This window comes from Sapajus apella, unplaced genomic scaffold (genome assembly GCF_009761245.1).
Source record: "Sapajus apella isolate SASKATOON/1434 unplaced genomic scaffold, GSC_monkey_1.0 scaffold66, whole genome shotgun sequence".
NCBI lineage: Eukaryota > Metazoa > Chordata > Mammalia > Primates > Cebidae > Sapajus > Sapajus apella.
The window spans coordinates 152,593-173,160 of NW_022437006.1; the positions used below are offsets into that span (position 1 = coordinate 152,593).

A 20,568-nucleotide genomic window follows, 5' to 3' on the forward strand; every position below is an offset into this window, starting at 1 on the left:
ACTTAGCAAGCTAGAGCAGACATACCCCAAAAGAGCTTTCTGTGATGATGAAAATGTTCTCTATCTACAAAGTCCAATTTGGTAGCTACATATGGCTACTGGGCACTTGAAATGTGGTCAGTGTTATTAAGAAATGTAATTTACATTTGATTTAAATTAAATACATTTAAATTTAAATAGTGACATGTGGCTAATGGTTACTGTACTGTTCAACACAGAGCTAGAGGAATCCTTTTATAAACATTGGCCAGGCACAGTGGCTCACCCCTGTAATCCCAGCACCTTGGGAGGCCAAGGCAGGTGGGATCACTTGAGGACAGAGTTCGGGGCCAGTGGGGCCAACATGGTGAAACTCTGTCTCTACTAAAAATACAAAAATTAGCCAGGTGTGGTGGCAGGCACCTGTAATCCCAGTTCCTCAGTGGCTAAGGCAGGAGAATCACTTGAACCCAGGAGGCAGAGGGTGCAGTGAACTGAGATGGGGCCACTGCACTCCAGCCTGGTTGTCAGAGTGAGACTCCATCTCAAACAAACAAACAAAAAAGTTCTATCATGTCACTCCTTAGCTCAAAGCCCTCCAACAGCTTCCACCTTCATTCAGGATAAAGGCCCTACACAACCTGGCACTGGCACTAAACACTCCCTCCCCCAATCTCATACTTAACTCACTCACTCTGTGTGTGTGTGTGTGTGTCTGTGTGTGTGTCTCTCTCTCTCTCTCTCTCTCTCTCTCTCTCTCTCTTGCTGTGTTCCAGTCACACTGGTCTTGGGGTTCCATGGAAACACTTCCGCCTTAGGGCTTAGCACTGGCAGTGCTGTCAATACGGAGTCCCTCCTCCCAGATATCTACATGGCTCACTTCCTCACCTACTTGAAGTCTGTGCTCCAGTGTACCTTGACATTCAGTAAAGTCTAAAACCACCCCATTTAAAAGACCACTCCCCACTTTATTTCCTCTTATGCTGCTCTATTTCTTTCCAGATCTTCAGACCTGCCATATGAACTACATATTTGTTATATTTTTGCGTATTGTTTCCCACACTGACCTGAGTATAAGTTTGCCAACCACAGGGATTTCTGTTTTGTTTACTAATGTATATCTTGAGTGACCCAAATAATGTTTGGAATATTGTGCATATTACAATTTGTTGAGTGAATGAAAAACAAAGATAGTACTTATTTGATATTTATTTTTTATTATTATATATACTTTTTGAGACAGGGTCTTACTCTGTTGCTCAGGTTGGAGTACAGTGGCTTGATCATGGCTGACTGCAGCCTTCACCTCTTGAGCTCCTGGTCTCAAGCAATGCTCCTGTCTCAGCCTCCCAGGTAGCTGGGACCACAGGTGTGTGCTCCCACACCCAGCTAATTTAATATTTATTTTAAAAATATATACTCTTAATTCATTCAGATTCCTGGGTCTTTGAGTTTCCTAAGAAAGGCTTCAGTGACCTTAAAGTAACATACATCTGCTTTATTTACCTATGAAGTCCCAGATGAAGACATTCTTGTGAAAGATGCGGGCAGATTTGAACCCATGGTGAAAAACTTGTTCAAGGGCTGCAACCAGGCCATTTTCTCCACACAGCAATACGGTGAGGCTTCCTCTCTGTGGGGTATAACACACAGTGCCAAAGAAAAATCTCCTGCATCTATGTCTAAGAAAAACACTAGAGAAGCAAGTGCTGAAGGTAGCTATATGAAGCATGAAGCATGTTTTTACAGCTACCAGAAAACTTACAAATGAAAATTCAAGCACCCCACATTGCCTCATGTATCACATACAAAAGCATCTTTAAAAGTCCCACTATACTAAGTTTTATAGCCCATAAATACCTCTTTTTCAGGTTTGTGAAAATGTTTCACAATATTGTTCACAGCTTCTCCAATTCCTTCTTGGATCTGCCCAGCATTGGGTTCTGTAAAATAACAAACAGTGGCTGCAGTCTCATGGGAGAGAAATAAACCAAAGTGCTGTGGGACATCAACTGTGTCTACCTTGGCAGGAAATACGTCACCAAAGCAGGCTGGCTTTGCCAGGGGCTCCACAGAACTTGCCTCTGGCCAGTTTGGCCAAGTTGGAAGCATCCTGGCATAATGGAATATAATGCAAGAGATCCCTAGATTCAAACCCCAGCATTACCATCTGCAATCTACAACCCAAGCCTAGTGTCTAACTTCCTCTGAGTTTGAGTTTCCTCAACTGAAAATAGGGAAAATACATGCCTCACTGGGAAAACTGATAAGTTATAGGGGTAAATAACCTAGCATAGTACTTGTCACAAAATGGAAGCAAGCACCCAAGTATAAGAAGCAAGACTGGGAAGTCCCAACATCACTCCTCAAATGTTCCCTTATGCTACCTACCTCCGAGCCCATTAGTGGGCATAGACTAAGGCTTAAGGAGCTCTGGATCGCTAACCCGGAGTTTGAAGATTTGCTGTTGTGTTGCGGGAAGATGCCAGGTACCCTGTGGCATCTGGGCCTGAAGCCCAGAACTCCCTCCCTGGCTAGTCAATCTGTTTCAGCACTGCTTCCTTCTGCCAGCCAGTACTTGCTCTTCTAGGCCACTTTCCTGAGGGATAGGTTGGTGGGCTGCTTGAATGGGACCTAAATCACTTTTGTCCACCAAATCCAAAGATTTTAAAAAAGGGTGGTAAACATTTCAGAAGTAGGTAACAAGAGAAAAGGCATATAGTTCGGATTTTCTTGTAGTTCTAATTTACTTATCACAATGTAAAAGAAAAACTATACATCCTCATGTTTAAGAATCTCTGAATTCGTACTGCTCAAGGATTTCTTGCATAAATGTTTCTAATGCATAAAAACTGTTAAAATGAAAACCTCTTATAATTGAAGTACTGATACCCTAGCCTCTAGTTCCTAGTAGTTTCTTTACCCAGTAGTTTTTTGTTTGTTTTGTTTTCACTTTGATCTTTCTCTGAGTTTCTTTCTTTTAGACATCAAGTCTATTTTGAAAGTTGTCATCCATTCTAAAAGAGCTCTGATTGGTATTATTTGAAAACTGATTAAAAACTTTCAGTTCCCTGAATACCATCTTACATATAACATACTGTGAGAAAATACCCTATTATCCATCCTGAGTCTAAGATCATTTAGACTTTTTTGCTTATAGAGTGAGAAAAGAAAGTTGGGGGATAAAGGCCTCTCAAATAATACCCCCATGAAATTGGACTGATTCAGATGGCATAATAATTTGGATGAATGAAGCTTTTTATTTTTTTATTTTTTTAAAGACGGGGTTTCATGGTGTTGGTCAGGCTGGTCTTGAACTCCCGACCTCAGGTGATCTGCCCGCCTTGGCCTCCAAAGTGTTTGAATTACAGGCGTGAGCCACCACGCCTGGCCAGATGAATAGAGCTTAAACCTACTTTAAAATTTTAAATCAGCATAATTAAAATTTACCATGTAATAAAAGTCACCAATTTTGATGAGCTTTGACAAATGAATAGTCATGTAATGACCACCACAATCATGATACAGAACATTTCCATCACCCCAAAAGTCACCCTGCAGTCTTTTCAGTCAGTTGCCTTCCTTAGCTAACTCCTGACAACCACTGATCTGCATTCTATTATTATAATGCTTTTCTAGAATTTAATATAAACAGAATATATAATACGCCATCTTTTGTTTCTGGTTTCTTTCACTTAGCATGCTTTTGCAAGTCATCCATGTTGTTAGATGTATCAACAGTTCATTTTAATATATCTCATTGGATAGATACCTGACATCTATATCAGATACAGACTGTTTTGTTAATAAATTAAGGACATATTAGGTACGTTTATTATTCTACTTGTGGTTATTAACTATAGCTAAAATAAAGCCCCTTCACTGATAAACTTCTGTAACTTTTCCCTAAATACTGCCTCTATTCATGTTTTGTGGCTGCTTTAATAGACTCACAAAACTTGGTGGTTTAAGTGACAGAAATATATTTTCTTGCAGTCTGGGGGCCAGAAGTCAAAATTTAGTTATCACTGGGCAAAAGAAAAAAAATCAAAGTGTCAGCAGGGCTGCATTCCCTTCAAATTCTAGGGGAAAATTCTTTCCTTGCCTCTTTCAGCTTCTGGTGGCTGTTGGCATTCCTTGTTTTTTGTTTTTTTAAGAGACAGAGTCTCACTCTGTTGCCCAGACTAGAGTACAGTGGCACAATATCAGCTCACTGTAACCTCCACCTCCCAGGTTCAAGTGATTCTCCTGTCTAAGCCTCCTGAGTAGCTGGGATTATAGACGCCCACCACCATGCCCAGCTAATTTTTGTATATTTAATAGAGACAGGGTTTTGCCATGTTGGTCAGCTAGTCTTGGACTACTGACCTCAGGTGGTCCACCTGCCTCAGCCTCCCAAAGTGCTGAGATTACAGGCACTGTAATCTGAGCCACTGTGCCTGGCCAGCATTCCTTGTTTTTTGTTTTTTTTTTAAAGACAGAGTTGTGCTTGCTTTGGCAGCACATATACTAAAAAATTGGAACCATACAGAGAAGATTATTAGCACGGCCCCTGCGCAAGGATGACATGCAAATTCGCGAAGTGTTCCATATTTTTCTCCATACTTGAATATGGAGCGTATGCACAGGTGAAGGAAGTAACATTGTACTTTATAAACACTGTATTGTAAGTGGAAAATGCAATGTCTTAAATAAAACTACTTAAAATTGGCACCAAAAAAAAAAAAAAAAAAAAAAAAAACCAAAAAAACAAAAAACAAAGATTGAGACTCACTCTGTCACCCAGGCTGGAATGCAGTGGCATGAGCTCGGTTCACTGCAACCTTTACCTCCTGGGTACAAGCGATTCTCATGCCTCAGCCTTCCGAGTAGCTGTGATTACAGGTGTGCACCACACACCTGGTTAATTTCTGTGTTTTTAGCAGAGACAGGGTTTTGCTATGTTGGCCAGGTTGGGCTCGAACTCCTGACCTCAAGTGATCTGCCCACCTCGGCCTCCCCAAGTGTTGGGAAAGAATACATGTGACTGCATGTAGGGCCCATGTAGGTAATTCAGAACAATCTCCTTATTTCAAGATCCCTATATCACATCTGCAAATACCCTTTTTCCAACTAAGGCAACATTTACAGATTATATAGATTAGAATTTTATATTCTTGGGAGACATTATTCAGTCTACTAAAGCCCACATTAGTATAAATTAGAATTTTACTATATTACTAAAAATGGTATGTGAACATAGTATAACATTAATAAAATTCACTACTGGCTGGGTGCAGTGGCTCACGCCTGAAATCCCAGCACTTTGGGAGGCCGAAGAGGGCAGACCATCTGAGGACAGGAGTTTGAGACCAGACTGACAAATGTGGAGAAACCCCATCTCTACTAAAAATACAAAATTAGTTGGGTGTGGTGGCACATGCCTGTAATCCCAGTTTAGTCAGGAAAATGCCTGAACCCAGGAGGCAAACGTTGCAGTGAGCCAAGATTGTGCCATTGCACTCCAGCCTGAGCAACAAGAGCAAAACTCCATCTCAAAAAAAAAAAAAAAAAAAGAGAGACACTGGAAAGTTAGCTAGCTAGATATGGCTATCTGGGAATACTATAATATATAACTATTATTATTTCTCCTTTAAGTTTCAGGCAAGGCCAGGTGTGGTGGCACATGCCTGTAATGCTAGCACTTTGGGAGGCTAAAGTAGGCAGATCATTTGAGCTGAGAAGTTCAAGACCAGCCTAGGCAACATGGCGAATGCCAGTCTACAAAAATAATACAAAAATTAGTTGAGTGTGATTTTGTGTGACTGTATTCCCAGCTACTTGGAAGGCTGAGGTGGGAGGATCATTCGAACCTGGGAGGCAGAGGCTGCAGTGAGCTGAGACTGCGCCACTGCATTCTAGACTGGGTAACAGAGTGAAACCCTGATTCAAAACAAAAGTTTCAGGCAAAATATTTACTCACATTTCCACAGCTTAATAAAAACATAGCATGCAGGTTTTTTAAAAATTAGATTTTAGAGCACAGTGGCTCACGACTATAATCCCAGTACTTTGGAGGCTGAGGCGAGCAGAACACCTGAGGTCAGGAGTTTGAATCCAGCCTGGCCAACATGGCAAAACCCCGTCTCTACTAAAAATACAAAAAAATTATCCAGGTGTGGTGGTGGGATCCTGTAGTCCCAGCTACTTGGGAAGCTGAGGCACAAGAATGGCTTGAAGCCAGGTGGCAGAGGTTGCAGTGAGCTGAGATTAGGCCATGTACTTTCATCCTGGGTGACGGAGCAAGACTCCATCTCAATAAAAAAAAAATCTAGATTTTCACATCTAAATTCTTCTGGCTTTGGAATATTTATGAATTTTCCTCAACTTTTTTCTTTTTTAAATCTCCTCACATTTATTAATACAACAGTTTTGGCCGGGTGCGGTGGCTCAAGCCTGTAATCCCAGCACTTTGGGAGGCCGAGGTGGGTGGATCACGAGATCAAGAGATTGAGACCATCCTGGTCAACACGGTGAAACCCCGTCTCTACTAAAAATACAAAACATTAGCTGGGCATGGTGGTGCGTGCCTGTAATCCCAGCTACTCAGGAGGCTGAGGCAGGAGAATTGCCTGAACCCAGGAGGCGGAGGTTGCGGTGAGCCGAGATCGCGCCATTGCACTCCAGCCTGGGTAACAAGAGCGAAACTCCGTCCCAAAAAAAAAAAAAAAAAAATACAACAGTTTTCTGTCAAATGGTCACATGAGGCCTACATGATATGAAGCACGTACGAAGATTTTAAATAAACTATTTACTGTTGTTTTTTCCTGTCAATGAAGTGATGCTCAATCTCCTAGCTGTGGTGGGTGACTTCTGCTGGGGTGGAGTCCGACACTGCTTTACTAGATCTTCATCTGATGCTGATGTCATCAATTCTCCAATTAGAATTCTTTCCAGGCTCCCATCATCAATGCCTTTCCCCAGCCACCGTCCACATGGGAATCTGGTAGGATAGAAAAAAGATTTTTGGGTTTTTTGAGACAGGGTTCTCATTCAGCCCCCTGAGTAGCTGGGACTACAGGTGTTTACCATTCAAACCTGGCTAATTTTTGTGTTTTTTGTAGACAGTGGGTCTCACTATATTGCCCAGGCTGGTCTTGAGCTCCTGGCCTCAAGTGATCCTTCCATCTCAGTCTCCCAAAGTGTGGGGATTACAGGAGCCACTGCACCCGGTCAGAATATTTTCAAACTAGAAATTAATGTGGGAGTTAAGGCAAAGAAGAAAAGAGGACAATGTTTCTATAGAGTAGTGTTGGCTGTGACTGAGATCTTTTCCTCCTACTGAAGTTATTTTAGGCTTTCTTTTTCTGATAGTTATACTAATCTTTTCAACACTTGTGGACTAAGCAATAGCAGCAAACATCTGTTGTTTTAAAAAGTTTTTTGAGGCCGGGTGTGGTGGCTCATGCCTGTAATCCCAGCACTTTGGAAGGCTGAGGCAGGCGGATCACTTGACATTAGGCGTTTGAGACCAGCCTGGCCAACATGGCAAAATTCCATCCCTACTAAAAATACAACAATTAGCGGGGCATAATGGTAGGGGCCTGTAATCCCAGCTACTCGGGAGGGTGAGGCATGAGAATTTCTTGAACTTGGGAGGCCAAGGTTGCAGTGAGCCGAGATCGTGCCACTGCACTCCAGCCTGGGCGACAAGAGAGAAACACTGTCTCATAAAAAAAAAAAAAAAAAAGGTTTTTAGGGGGCAATTTTGTATAACTTAAACAAAAATAATCCCTCCCCCTAACAAAACCGCTAAAATTCAGAAGGCAAGTGGAAGAGTTTAAACAATTCTTAAACCTTTTCTCATCTGAAGAATCTTAAAGAATTCTGAGTTCCCAAGGCCATTTACTTACCTGTACGTATGTCCTGTGATTTCATTTCTGACCATGACACAATCCACTAGCCATTTGGCTAACAGTCCGGAGTTATCATGGCCAATCTGAACAGTGGTCAGCTTCCCCAAGTTCTGGCACTGTAAGGACAGGACCTTAGGTTATTTAGTACCCAATTCCATCCTGCTACATCTCAGCTTTACAGGTACTTTGGTTCTGTCTAATTTAACAACTGCAGAGACCAACCCTACATAATGTATTCAGCTATCCACTAGAGAAATATATTCACATGTATTTCTTGTTCTCAGGGAGCTCCTACATAATGAGATGGGAGACATATGGACATTACCAAATGAGGGGGACTGTACACAGTGCTAGATTAGGGATGTAAAAAGTGCTAGAAGAACGCTGGGAAGGGAACAGTTACTTCTACTTGGGGAACCCAGAAACATGACTGAGACAGTGACTTGTGCCTTGTAGGATGAGAATTTAAAAAACAGGAGGCCGGGTACAGTGGCTCAGGCCTGTAATCCCAGCACTTTGGAGGCTATAATCAAGACCAAGGCCATCCTGGTCAACATGGTGAAGCTCCGTCTCTATTAAAAATATAAAAATTAGCTGGGCATGGTGGCGCACGCCTGTAGTCCCAGTTACTCGGGAGGCTGAGGCAGGAGAATTGCTTGAACCCAGGAGGTAGAGGTTGCGGTGAGCCGAGATCGCACCATTGCACTCCAGCCTGGGTAACAAGAGCGAAACTCTGTCTCAAAAAGAAAAAAAAAAAAAGAAAACAGGAAAAAGATGCTTGCTGTTTAGTTACAGAGAGGTCAAGAAAACAATTATAGATTTTAAAAAGCACGGACACTGATATTTTTCTTTTTAAAAAAAATTTTTGAGGCCAGGCGCGGTGGCTCAAGCCTGTAATCCCAGCACTTTGGGAGGCCGAGGCGGGTGGATCATGAGGTCAAGAGATCGAGACCATCCTGGTCAACATGGTGAAACCCCGTCTCTACTACAAATACAAAAATTCAGCTGGGCATGGTGGCGTGTGCCTGTAATCCCAGCTACTCAGGAGGCTGAGGCAGGAGAATTGCCTGAACCCAGGAGGCGGAGGTTGCGGTGAGCCGAGATCGCGCCATTGCACTCCAGCCTGGGTAACAAGAGCGAAACTCCGTCTCAAAAAAAAAAAAAAAAAAAAAATTTTTGTGGGTACATAGTAGGTATATATATTTATAGGGTACATGAGATGTTGGTATTTTTCTGTTCCAATAAGATACTCAGGCAGAACTGACATCAGACTGCATATACTAGAAGTCTTTGAAGCTATTTATTGAAAGGCATAGCTATCAGTAAGTTATCTTCACTGGCCCTTTGTGGACAAGTACAAAATAAAGCAATGATAATGGGAATAGTGAAAATAAACACTAATTAAATTGTGACTTCTAAAACCAGATAATGAAAAGATCACTGACCCCAACTATGTGTTGGATGAGAACATTAGGATTATAAGTTCTTCTTTTTGGTTAATTTAAAATTTTTGTGGGTACCTAGCAAATGTGTATATTTATGGATTGAAGTATTTTGATATAGGCATGCAATGCCCAATAATTACATCAGGGTAAATGTGGTATCTGTCACCTCAAACATTTATCTTTTGTGTGACAATCCAATTCTACTCTTTTAGTTATTTTAAAATGCATAATTAAGTTATTTTTAACTATAGTCACCCTGTTATGTTAGCGAATACTAGGTTTTATTCACTCTATGTTTTGTATGAATTAGAGCTATGAATTCTTAAAGCACTTTATTCTTTGTATGTCAGTGAGAAGGCATCCCCATGCTCTAGCTCAGGGATGATGGCATCTTGAATTAGTTGTGCAGCAGAACTGGAAAGAAGTAGGTAGATATGAGAGAGACAGCTTAGAAATAGCAATGACAGGATTTTTAATGTAGTTCCATTATTGGCAGATGAAGAAAAGCCAAGGGTTTTAATATTTTATATACAGATGGCTGTGAGTCTACTGCATGGATAAGGCCAAACTGGGCTCCTGGGGGCATCATGACTCTAAGTGGAAACTGCTATTCTGAGACCCCAAGAAACATGCGAATGGGACATTCATTTAGTACCATTTCCTTCCTCAAACACAGCAGTCATTTGTCCTCTTCCTCCACCAAGATCAACCCATGTGTAGGCTCAAACACATGGAACTAACTCACCAAGTAAAACCTGAAAATTGACTACAATATCAAAACGTTGTTTTTTGTTTTGTTTTGTTTTTGAGACAAGGTCTCACTCTGTCGCCCAAGCTGGAGTGCTGTGGCACAAACTTGGCTCACTGCACCCTCTGTCTCTTGGGCTCAAGTGACCTCAGCCCTGCAAGTAGCTGGACTACAGGTGCATGCCACCATGCCTGGCTAATTTTTGTATTTTTTGTAGAGACTGGGTCTCATCATGTTGCCCAGGCTAGTCTCGAACTCCTGGGCTCAAGCAATCCACTCGCTAAGTGTTAAGATTATAGGCATAAGTAACTGCACTCAGCCAAAAGGCATTTTTATAAACTCACTCTATAAATGTCACCATATGTTCTAAAATCCATAAGCACATGCTTGAACCCGGAAGGGAGAGGTTACAATGAGTGAAGATCACATCACTGCACTCCAGCCTGGGCGACAGAGCAAGACTCTGTCTCAAAATAAATAAATAAACAATAAAATAAAATAAATAAAATCCATAAGCATGAATATCAGCTCTCCTGTCCTTTTGCCACAAGATGACCAGGTTTGGGCAGAAAGCATTTTACAGTAGGGAGGAGAACCACTGTGGAGAAAACATTTATTTGAATATTTCTTGCTTGCTAGGATCTGTGCTAGACCCTGAAAATAATGAGAGAGGACCTGGTAAAGCCCCAAAGTACACCATTACGAGTGAAAAATAGAGCTTCACAATGAAAATACAAAACAAATTAGTATACGCTGTTTAGGCATATAATCACAAAAATGATCCTGCATGCTTTGAGTGCTCCTCTATTTTATTTGATTCAAGGAAAAATGAAAAAGCCAGACAGAATCCATCTGTAAAACTACAAGTGATACTTTCTGCTAGAAAAGGTGTTAGCTGAACCTACCTCAAAAGTCATTTCAAGGAGGTTTTTGGGAATCTGCATTACTCCAGTGTCTCCTAGTTCTCCTGATACACAGATCCAGGGGTTTGATGTGATGATTGCATTGCTTAGCTTTTTGATTGGGATGATCACTGACCTATATGGAATCACTGAAAGAAAAACGCAGAAATTAATAAAAAGCTGGAATAAAATTATCCTTATAACAAAACATACATTAAGAACTGTGTTGGTTTTCACTGATAAATTTGCTTTTTATGATCTATCAAGATGTACTTACATGAAAAGTTGAGATCATAAAGTTTCAGTCTGGAAAGATGAGATCTAGTTTGTAAACCAGAAGTTTCAATACTTGTAGCAGTGTTTTTCACAGCATGTATATAATCATGTATGTATGGTGCATATATCACCATTAAATGTATGAATAATCTCATAGTACCAGAATACCTAAAGATATAAACATTGATTGTGCATATTGTTTTAATTGCTTATATTTTCTTAAAAATTAATTTTGTACCAAAATTGAGTAGAAATGAACATGATTACTTATACGGTTTTATATAAAAAGAGGGGTGGATGACTTCTTGGACAGTACCCCACTGTTGCTAAGTTTCTTAGGCAATGCTTTAAAGCACTGGACTTCAGAACTTTCCCATCCCAAGTTTACAGAACAATATGCAAAGCCCACAAATAATAAAAAATGGAACCTCCACTCTAGACATACCATGAAGTCTATAAACCACAACTTGGAAAGCTATTAAGGTGACTCATGTGCAAGAGAAGCCTGGGGAGAGTCAAGACCAGGAAAGAGATCTGTATGAAACCTTTTCCTTCTGAAGGCTCTTCCACAGGCACACCACTAGATGTCACTGTCCTATCACTGTCCTTTGCTCAAATGTGGAAGCACGAAAGGTTAGTTATCAGGCTTGTCCTCCCTTTTTTTTTTGATGTAGAGTCTCTTTCCTGTTGCCCAGGATGGAGTGCAGTGGCGCGATCTCAGCTCACTGCAACCTCTGCTTCACCGGTTCAAGCGATTCTCCTGCCTCAGCTTCCTGAATAGCTGGATTACAGGCACCTGCCACCACGCCCAGCTAATTTTCGTACTTTTAGTAGAGACGGGGTTTCACCAGGTTGGCCAGGCTGCTCTTGAACTCCTGACCTCAGGTAATCTGCCTGCCTTGGCCTCCCAAAGTGTTGGGATTACAGCCATGAGCCACCGTGCCTGGCCCTCCCTTCTCTTTTTAAAAAATGGGGACAGGGCTGGGCACTGTGGCTCAGGTCTGTAATTCCAGCACTTTGGGCGGTGGAGGCAGGTGGATCACTTAATGTCAGGATTTTGAGACCAGCCTGGCCAACATGGTGACACCCCATCTCTACTAAAAATACAAAAAAAAAAATCAGCCAGGTATAGTGGTACGCACATGTGATCCCAGCTACTTGGGAGGCTGAGGTAGGGGAACTGCTTGAACTCAGGAGGTAGAGGCTGCATTGAGGTGCAATCGCACTATTGCACTCTAGCCTGGGCAAAAGATGAGATTCCTGTCTTAAAAAAAAAACGAGGCTAGGGCCAGGTGTGGGGGCTCATGTCTATAATCCTACCTAGCACTCTGGGAGACTGAGGTGGGTGGATCACTTGTGCTCAGGAGTTCAAGACCAGCCTGGACAACAAAGTGAGAACTTGTCTCTATAAAAAAATAAAAATAATAATTAGCCAGGTATAGTGGTGTACACCTGTAGTCCTAGCTACTCAGGAGGATGAGGAGGGAGGATCCCTTGAGGCAGGGTGGTCAAGGATGTAGGGAACTCTGATCCCACCACTGCACTCCAGCCTGGACAATAGAGTGAGACCCTGTCTCAAAACAAAATGGGGAGAGACGGTTTAAGCACATAGTATTTTTGTCCATCACAGCTATACGTTTCTAGTTTTTTGTTTTCTAGAGACAGTATCTAGCTCTGTCGCCCAGTCTGAAGTGCGGCAGCCCAATCAGAGTTCACTGAAGCCCTGACCTCTGGGCTCAAGTGATCCTCCCACCCCAGCCTCCCCAGTAGCTAGGACTACAGGTGCATGCTATTACACCTGGCTAACTTTACTTATTTATTTAGAGATGGAGTTTCACTCTTGTTGCCCAGGCTGGAGTGCAGTGGAATGATCTCGGCTCACTACAACCCCTGCCTCTTGGATTCAAGTGATTCTCCAGCCTCAGCCTCCCGAGTAGCTAGGATTACAGACACCCACCACCTTGCCCAGCTAATTTTTGTATTTTTAGTAGAGAAGTGGTTTTCCCATGTTGGCCAGGCTGGTCTTGAACTCCTGACCTCAGGCGATCCACCTCCCTCGACCTCCCAAAGTGCTGGGATTACAGGCATGAGCCACTGAGCCCAGCCCCTAGCTAACTTTTTTTTAAACTTTTTTTTTTTTTTTTTTTTTTTTGAGACGAAGTCTCACTCTGTCGCCCAGGCTGGAGTGCAGTAGCACAGTCTTGGCTCACTGCAACCTCTGCCTCCTGGGTCCAAGCGATGCTTCTGCCTCAGCCTCCCAAGTAGCTGGGACCACAGGTGCATGCCAACACACCTGGCTAATTTTTTGTATTTTTAGTAGAGGCGGGGTTTCACAGTGTTAGCCAGGATGGTCTCGATCTCCTGGCCTCGTGATCTGCCCACCTCAGCCTCCCAAAGTGCTGGGATTACAGGCGTGAGCCACCGTGCACGGCCAAGCCTTTTTTTTTTTTTTTTTTTTTTTTGAGACAGAGTCTCGCTCTGTCACCCAGGCTGGAGTACACTGCTGTGATTTTGGCTCACTGTAACTTCTGCCTCTGGGGTTCAAGCAATTCTCCTACCTCAGCCTCCCAAGTAGCTGGGACTACAGGTGCACGCTGCCACACCAGGCTAATTTCTTTTGTATTTTAGTAGTGACGTAGTTTCACCGTGTTGCCCAGGCTGGTCTCAAACTCCTGAGCTCAGGCAATCCACCCATCTCGGCCTCCCAAAGTGCTAGGATTATAGGCGTGAGCCACTGTGCCTGGCCCTAGCTAACTTTTTAATTGTTCTTTTGTGGAGACAGGGTCTTACTATGTTGCCCAGGCTGGTCTTGAACTGGACTCAAGTGATCCTCTCGCCTTGGACTCTCAAAGTGCTGGGATTCCAGGCATGAGTCACTGCACCTGGCCTGTTTTATAATATAAAAAAATTTTTTGAGACAGGGTCTCACTCTGTCACCCAGGCTAGAGTGCAGTGGCACGATCTCAGCTCACTGCAACCTCCATCTCCTGGGTTCAAGTGATCCTCTCACTTCAGCCTCCTGAGTAGCTGAGACCACAGGTGTGCACCACTATGCCCAGCTATTTTTTTTTTTTTTTTTTTGTAATTATAGTAGAGACAGGGTTTCGCCATGTTGCCCTGGCTGGTCTCGAACTCCTAAGCTCAAGAGATAGGCCAGCCTTGGCCTCCCAAAGTGTTAAGATTACAGGTGTGAGCCACCTGCCATGTATGTATGTCTGTATGTATTTCTTTGACGGAGTCTCACTCTATTGCCCAGACTGGAATGCAGTGGTGCAACCTCTGCTGGCCAGGTTCAAGTGATTCGCCTGCCTCAGCCTCCTGAGTAGCTGGGATTACAGGCATGCACCACCACACCTGAGTAATTTTCTATTTTTAGTAGACACAGGGTTTCACCATGTTGGTCAGGCTGGTTTCAAACTCCTGACCTCAGGTGATCCACCCACCTCGGCTTCCCGAAGTGCTGGGATTACAGGCATGAGCCACTGCGCCCAGCCTTATATATTTTTTAAGATGGAGTTTTGCTCTGATGCCCAGGCTAGGGTGCAGTGGGGCGATTTCGGCTCACTGCAACCTCCACCTCCCAGGTTCAAGCGAGTCTCTTGCCTCACCCTCTGGAGTAGCTTGGATTACAGGCATGCGCCAACTATGCCCAGCTAATTTTTGTACTTTTAGTAGAGACAGCATTTCTCCATGGTGGCCAGGCTGGTCTCAACCTTCTGACTTCAGATGATCTGCCACCTCTGCCTCCCAAAGTGCTGGGATTACAGGCATGAGCTACCATGCCCAGTCTGGTTTTCTTTTTAAAGTAGGGTAGAATCAGTATTTTTTGTTGGTATCCTTGGTATTTCTTCTCATTTGATCATAAGAGGGGGGGTGTTTGAAGCCCTCCTTGAAAGATCTACACATAGGATGAAAAACATTTACTGAAGGTGCCTAGATACAGCCTGACAGTATGAGCTCATGGTTCAGTGCACTCTTAGATGAGGAAAGTGCATCAGATAAATGGTTCATTTCCTTAATTTTACATAAATGGCTTTCTTTATGTTAGGTGAATAGTCTCCATTCATGTCCTTTTATTTTGGCTCAGAGAAAAGGCCATACTTTTATGGTTTAGTAATCATCAGAATCAAATGAGTTTTGAAACTGAAAGCGGAAGAGGTTAGCATAAGACTATTAAGTGCCAGAGGCTTCTCTCATTTCTTGCATTGATAGGATAAGAAAACCTGCAGAAAAAGGCATGTTTAGGGTCAGCAGTTCTGTGGCTGCAAAAGGCCCACAGATGCACAACAGTGATTTCATAGTTTAAGTATGGAAAAGCAATATAATTAAATTTAAAATTTTCTTTCATGAAGAATTCCTCAAATTGAAAGAGTTACTCAGATGAAGGGAAATCTACAGATATAAGGAGGACCTTAGGAATCCTAACAACCTCTACTACTATTTCTTCTTATTTATTTAGAGATACAGTCTCACATTGTCACCCAGGCTGGAGTGAAATGGCGTGACCTTGACTCACTGCAACCTCTGCCTCTCAGGTTCAAGTGATTCTCCTTTATCAGGCTCCAGAATAGCTCGGACTATAGGCACGCACCACCACGTTTGGCTACTTTTGTATTTTTTGGTAGAGATGATTTTTCACCATATTGGCCAGGTCAGTCCCAAACTCCTGACCTCATATGATCCACCCGCCTTGCCCCTTCCCAAAGTGCCAGAATTACAGGCGTGAGCCACTGCACCTGGCCTCTTCGATTTTAAAACTGTATATAACTTCTTAGTTTCTTGTACCTGCAGTAACCTAATCAACAAATAGTAACTTGACAGGATTATAGGCTGGTCTAATCCCCATGCCAATTCTCTTTTCCTTTGCCATTACCAGAGACTGGAAAGCTAAACCTACACAATTCTGGCCAGTGAAATGTTAGTGATATTTATTGAGATTTTTTGGAAAATTATGTCTTTCTAGCACAGATTCTGCCCCTCCCTGGCACTCTCTCCTTCCTGCTAGAAGGTATGTTGAGAACAGCCATGCTGAAACCATGAGGTAACTAGCACACACGGAGCATGTCTAAGGGAGAAGGGACAATGAGCCTGGGTCAGTGACAGCACTGCCCACTGCCTACCTTGAGACCTTTATTATGTAAGTGAAATTACTAAGCTGTTTCAACCATAGGTTTTCAAGTTTCTGATACCTGCCACTAAATGCAATCCCTAATTGATACAAGTCAAAATTCTCCAAAGTAGGAAAGAAGACCCATTGCAAATAAGAATTAGCAATGAAGAAAAGAATAAATGCTATATTTCGGCCTTTTTTTTTTTTTTTTTTTTTTTTGAGACAGAGTCTTGCTCTGCTGCCAGGCGCCAGGCTGGAGTGCAGTGGCGTGATCTCGGCTCACTGCAACCTCCACTTCCTGGGTTCAAGCAATTCTCCTGCCTCAACCTCCTGAGTAGCTGCGACCACAGGTATGCACCACCACGCCCAGCTAACTTTTGTATTTTTTAGTAGAGATGGGATTTCACCATGGTCTCGATCTCTTGACCTCGTGATCTGCCCGCCTTGGCCTCCCAAAGTGCTGGGATTACAGGCTTGAGCCACCGTGCCCGGCTATATTTCAGTTTTCTATAAAAAAAATACCTCTCTTGGCCAGGTGCCATGGCTCACGCCTGTAATCCTAGCACTTTAGGAGGCTGAGATGGGTGGCTCACCTGAGGTCAGGAGTTTGAGACCAGCCTGGCCAACATGGTGAAACCCTGTCTTCACTAAAAATACAAAAATTAGCCGGGCATGGTGACAAATACCTGTAATCCCAGCTAGTTGGGAGGCTGAGGCAGAAGAATTGCTTGAACCCAGGAGGTGGAGGCTGCAGTAACCCAAGGTCACGCCACTGCATAGCCTGGTCAACAGCACCAGATGCTGTCTCAAAAACAAACAAAACAACAACAAAAAATCTCCAGGTGAGGCATGGTGGCTCATGCCTGTAATCCCAGCACTTTGAGAGGCTGGGGCAGGTGGATCACTTGAGGGAGTTTGAGACAAGCCCGTCTCTATGGTGAAACTCCGTCTCTACTAAAAATATAAAAATTAGCCAGGTGTGGTGGGGTGTGCCTGTAATTCCAGCTACTTAGGAGGCTGAGACAGGAGAATCACTTGAACCCGGGAGGTGGAGGCTGCGTTGAGCCAAGATCATGCCACTGCACTCCAACCTGGGTGACAGTGAGACTCGGTCTCAAAAAAATATAAAATAAAACCCCAAAGAACTCCAATCAGCATTTCCTTCCAAAGTTGAATGATGTCTAATTATATAAGTTTATTATTATCATATACAGATACTTTGAATTTATGTGTTTTAGTTAAGATACTGGAATATTCATTTATAAAACATTCCTTTTCACATATATTGTAGGTAACATTTCCTATCAAAGACTGAGTTTCTTGGAAAGCAATCTCTGAGTCAGAAATTAGCATGCACAGTGCTGCTCCTGGGATCAACGTGTGAGAAGGAGAGCAGGACTGGTTAAGCAAGATGTTAAGCTTTGAGGCAGTCTCAGTGAAGTCCTCATCTGACCCCCATGGTGAGCTCTGGGACTAAGATACAGCCCTTTGTTCAGTCATGCTAGCTGGCCTTGGCAGAAGGGATCATCTCTAGTGAGGTACTTTTCTTTAGTAAGGCATTCACCACAGCCTGACAGCCAAGAGTTTCCTGTAGCACTCCTAGCATTTGGGGAATATTCTTTATTCCTAAACAGAGATCTGGGGGTATGTCACAGTGTCACATGTACTAAGGCATATCTTGCGTTTAAAAATATAAATGCTTTTATTCCATTAGTCACCTCAGTAACCCCTCACTTAACAGTCAATTCTCTAGACTTACTGATAGTAGTGAACACACTGGTGAAGCAGAAATAGTCCACAGCATTGAGAGAAAGAAGGTGGTAAAGAAACTGCTCTCTCTCTTCTTCACAACGTAGAAAAGCATATCGCTTATAAAGCTTCCTAGGAAAGGGTAAGACAAGCACAAGACAGTAGTGTCAAAGAAAAAAAAAAGACAGTAGTATCATGTATTTCTCATGCTTTTTATTATGTCTTTCTGTTTTTTAGATGGAGCTTCTCTCTTGCTGCCCATGCTAGAGTGCAATGGCATGATCTCAGTTCACTGCAATCTCCGCCTCCCAGGTTTAAGCAATTCTCCTGTCTCACCATCCCGAATAGCTGGGATGTGCCACTATGCCCAGCTAAGTTTTGTATTTTTAGTAGAGAAGGGGTTTCATCATGTTGGCCAGGCTGATTTGAACTCCTGACCTCAGGTGATCCACCTGCATCAGCCTCCCAAAGTGCTAAGATTACAGGCATAAGCCACTGCGCCCGGCCATCTTTTTTTGTCTTTTGTTTTTTTCCCATTATGTCTTCTTTTTTCTAAGATGGGGTCTTGCTATATTGCCCAGGCTGGCCTTGAACTCTTGGACTCAAGTGATCTTCCCGTCTTAGTCTTGCAAAGTGTTGGGGGATTATAGACATGAGCCACTGAGCCTGGCCCCCATTATGCCTTGGCTAAAAATAAATAGCTCCTCTTAGACAAATACCTTTAATCTTGAAAGAATAGATAATTTGGCTTGGCATAGTGGCTCATGCCTATAATCTCAGCACTTTGGGAGGCAGAGGCAGGTGGATCACCTGAGGTCGGGAGTTCGAGACTAGCCTGACCAACATGGAGAAACACTGTCTCTACTAAAAATACAAAATTAGCCAGGTGTGGTAGCGCATGCCTGTAATCCCAGCTACTTGGGAGGCTGAGGCACAATTGCTTGAATCCGGTAGGTGGAGCTTTCAGTGACCTGAGATTGCACCATTGCACTCCAGCCTGGGCAACAAGAGTGAAACTCCATCTTAAAAAAAAAAAAAAGAATAGGCAATTCATTAAAAAGGACAGTTAATATAACACTTTCAATTTAACTAGTAATTAAAGAAAAAATGCATCTATTTTAGTAATTAAAGAAGAGAATGCATCTATTGTATCTATCAAACTAATAAAGACTTAAAAGTGATGACCAGTGTTGACAAGGAAGAAATGAATGCCATTCTCACAGCTGATGGGACTAAAAATTTCAGGAAAGCAATTCAGGTAACAATTATTTTAAACCAATCATATCCCTTGACTCATCAATTTTACTTTTTAGAACTCAGTCCTAAAGATACAGATGAAATGGGGCAAAGATTTCATTAAACACTTAAAGTCTATTAGTGTCCCCCCGCCCCTTTTTTTTTTTGAGATGAAGTCTTGCTCTTTCACCCAGGCTGGAGTGCAGTGATGCAGTAACAGCTCACTGCAGCCTTGACCTCCTGGGCTTGAGTTACCCTGTCATCTCAGCCTCCCAAGCTGCTGGGACCACAGGTGCATGCTACCACGCCAGCTAATTTTTTATTTTTAGTAGAGATGGAGTCTCACAATTATTGTCCAGGCTGGTCTTGAACTCCTAGGCTCAAGGTGTTCCTCCCACCTTGGCCTCTCAAAGTGCTGGCATTACAGGAACCACCACGCCCAGCCTGGTGTCATTTTAAAGATGGGGAAAAGAAAGATACAGGAAAGTTAAGTATCTTGTCCAAGGCCATTCAAACAGTAAATAGGGAAGGCAATATTCGAACACAGGCATTTGGACCTCAGAGTTTAAACTCTTGTGATATGGTGAAATGTTTATGGTACACTGTTAATCTAATAAAAAGGATGATATTTAATTGCAAATATAGTATATCTTAATAAGCGAACATGCATAGCAGAAACGTACAGAAGAAAATGTGAAATACTCAGTATTATTCTTTATATAGTAGGATTATAAGTGATTATCATTTTCCTCTTTGTACTTTGGCCTCTATAGGCATAAATAACTTTTTTTTTTTGAGATGGAGTTTCACTCTTGTTGCCTACACTGGAGTACAATGGCATGATCTCGGCTCACTGCAACCTCTTGCCTCCTGGGTTCAAGCAATTCTGCTGCCTCAGTCTCCCAAGTAGCAGGGACTACAGGCATGTGCCACCATGCCCAGCTAATTTTGTATTTTTAGTGGAGACAGTGTTTCTCCATGTTGGTCAAGCTGGTCTCGAACTCCTGACCTCAGGTGATCTGCCTGCCTCGGCCTCCCAAAGGGTTGGGATTACAGGCATGAGCCACCTAGCCCAGCCTTTATTTTTTGTTGAGACAGAGTCTCGCTCTGTTGCCCAGGCTAGAGTGCAGTGGCATGATCTCGGCTCACTGCAACCTTTGACTCCCTGGTTAAAGTGATTCTCCTGCCTCAGCCTCCTAAGTAGCTGGGATTACAGGCATGTGCCACC

General features: G+C 42.8%; 1 protein-coding gene and 1 non-coding gene across 8 annotated transcripts in view; one reads left to right on the forward strand and one right to left on the reverse strand.

The window, feature by feature from the left end:
• DENND5B (DENN domain containing 5B) overlaps window positions 1–20,568 on the reverse strand; it is a 190,280-nt gene that overhangs the window by 5,064 nt on the left and 164,648 nt on the right. For 6 of the 7 annotated variants that reach the window (XM_032248254.1, XM_032248259.1, XM_032248253.1 and 3 more), the window contains 6 exons: window positions 18,115–18,236; window positions 10,973–11,118; window positions 7,872–7,990; window positions 6,774–6,961; window positions 1,840–1,922; window positions 1,486–1,612 (listed from right to left, as the gene is read on the reverse strand). In XM_032248254.1, coding sequence (XP_032104145.1) covers window positions 1,486–1,612; window positions 1,840–1,922; window positions 6,774–6,961; window positions 7,872–7,990; window positions 10,973–11,118; window positions 18,115–18,236 — 785 coding nt within the window. The remainder of the gene's footprint in view (window positions 1–1,485; window positions 1,613–1,839; window positions 1,923–6,773; window positions 6,962–7,871; window positions 7,991–10,972; window positions 11,119–18,114; window positions 18,237–20,568) is intronic. The other variant, XM_032248258.1, reaches the window with a different exon arrangement.
• Window positions 4,465–4,576, forward strand: LOC116530430. Its single transcript, XR_004259991.1, has one exon. It is a non-coding gene; the product is annotated as a U6 spliceosomal RNA (small nuclear RNA).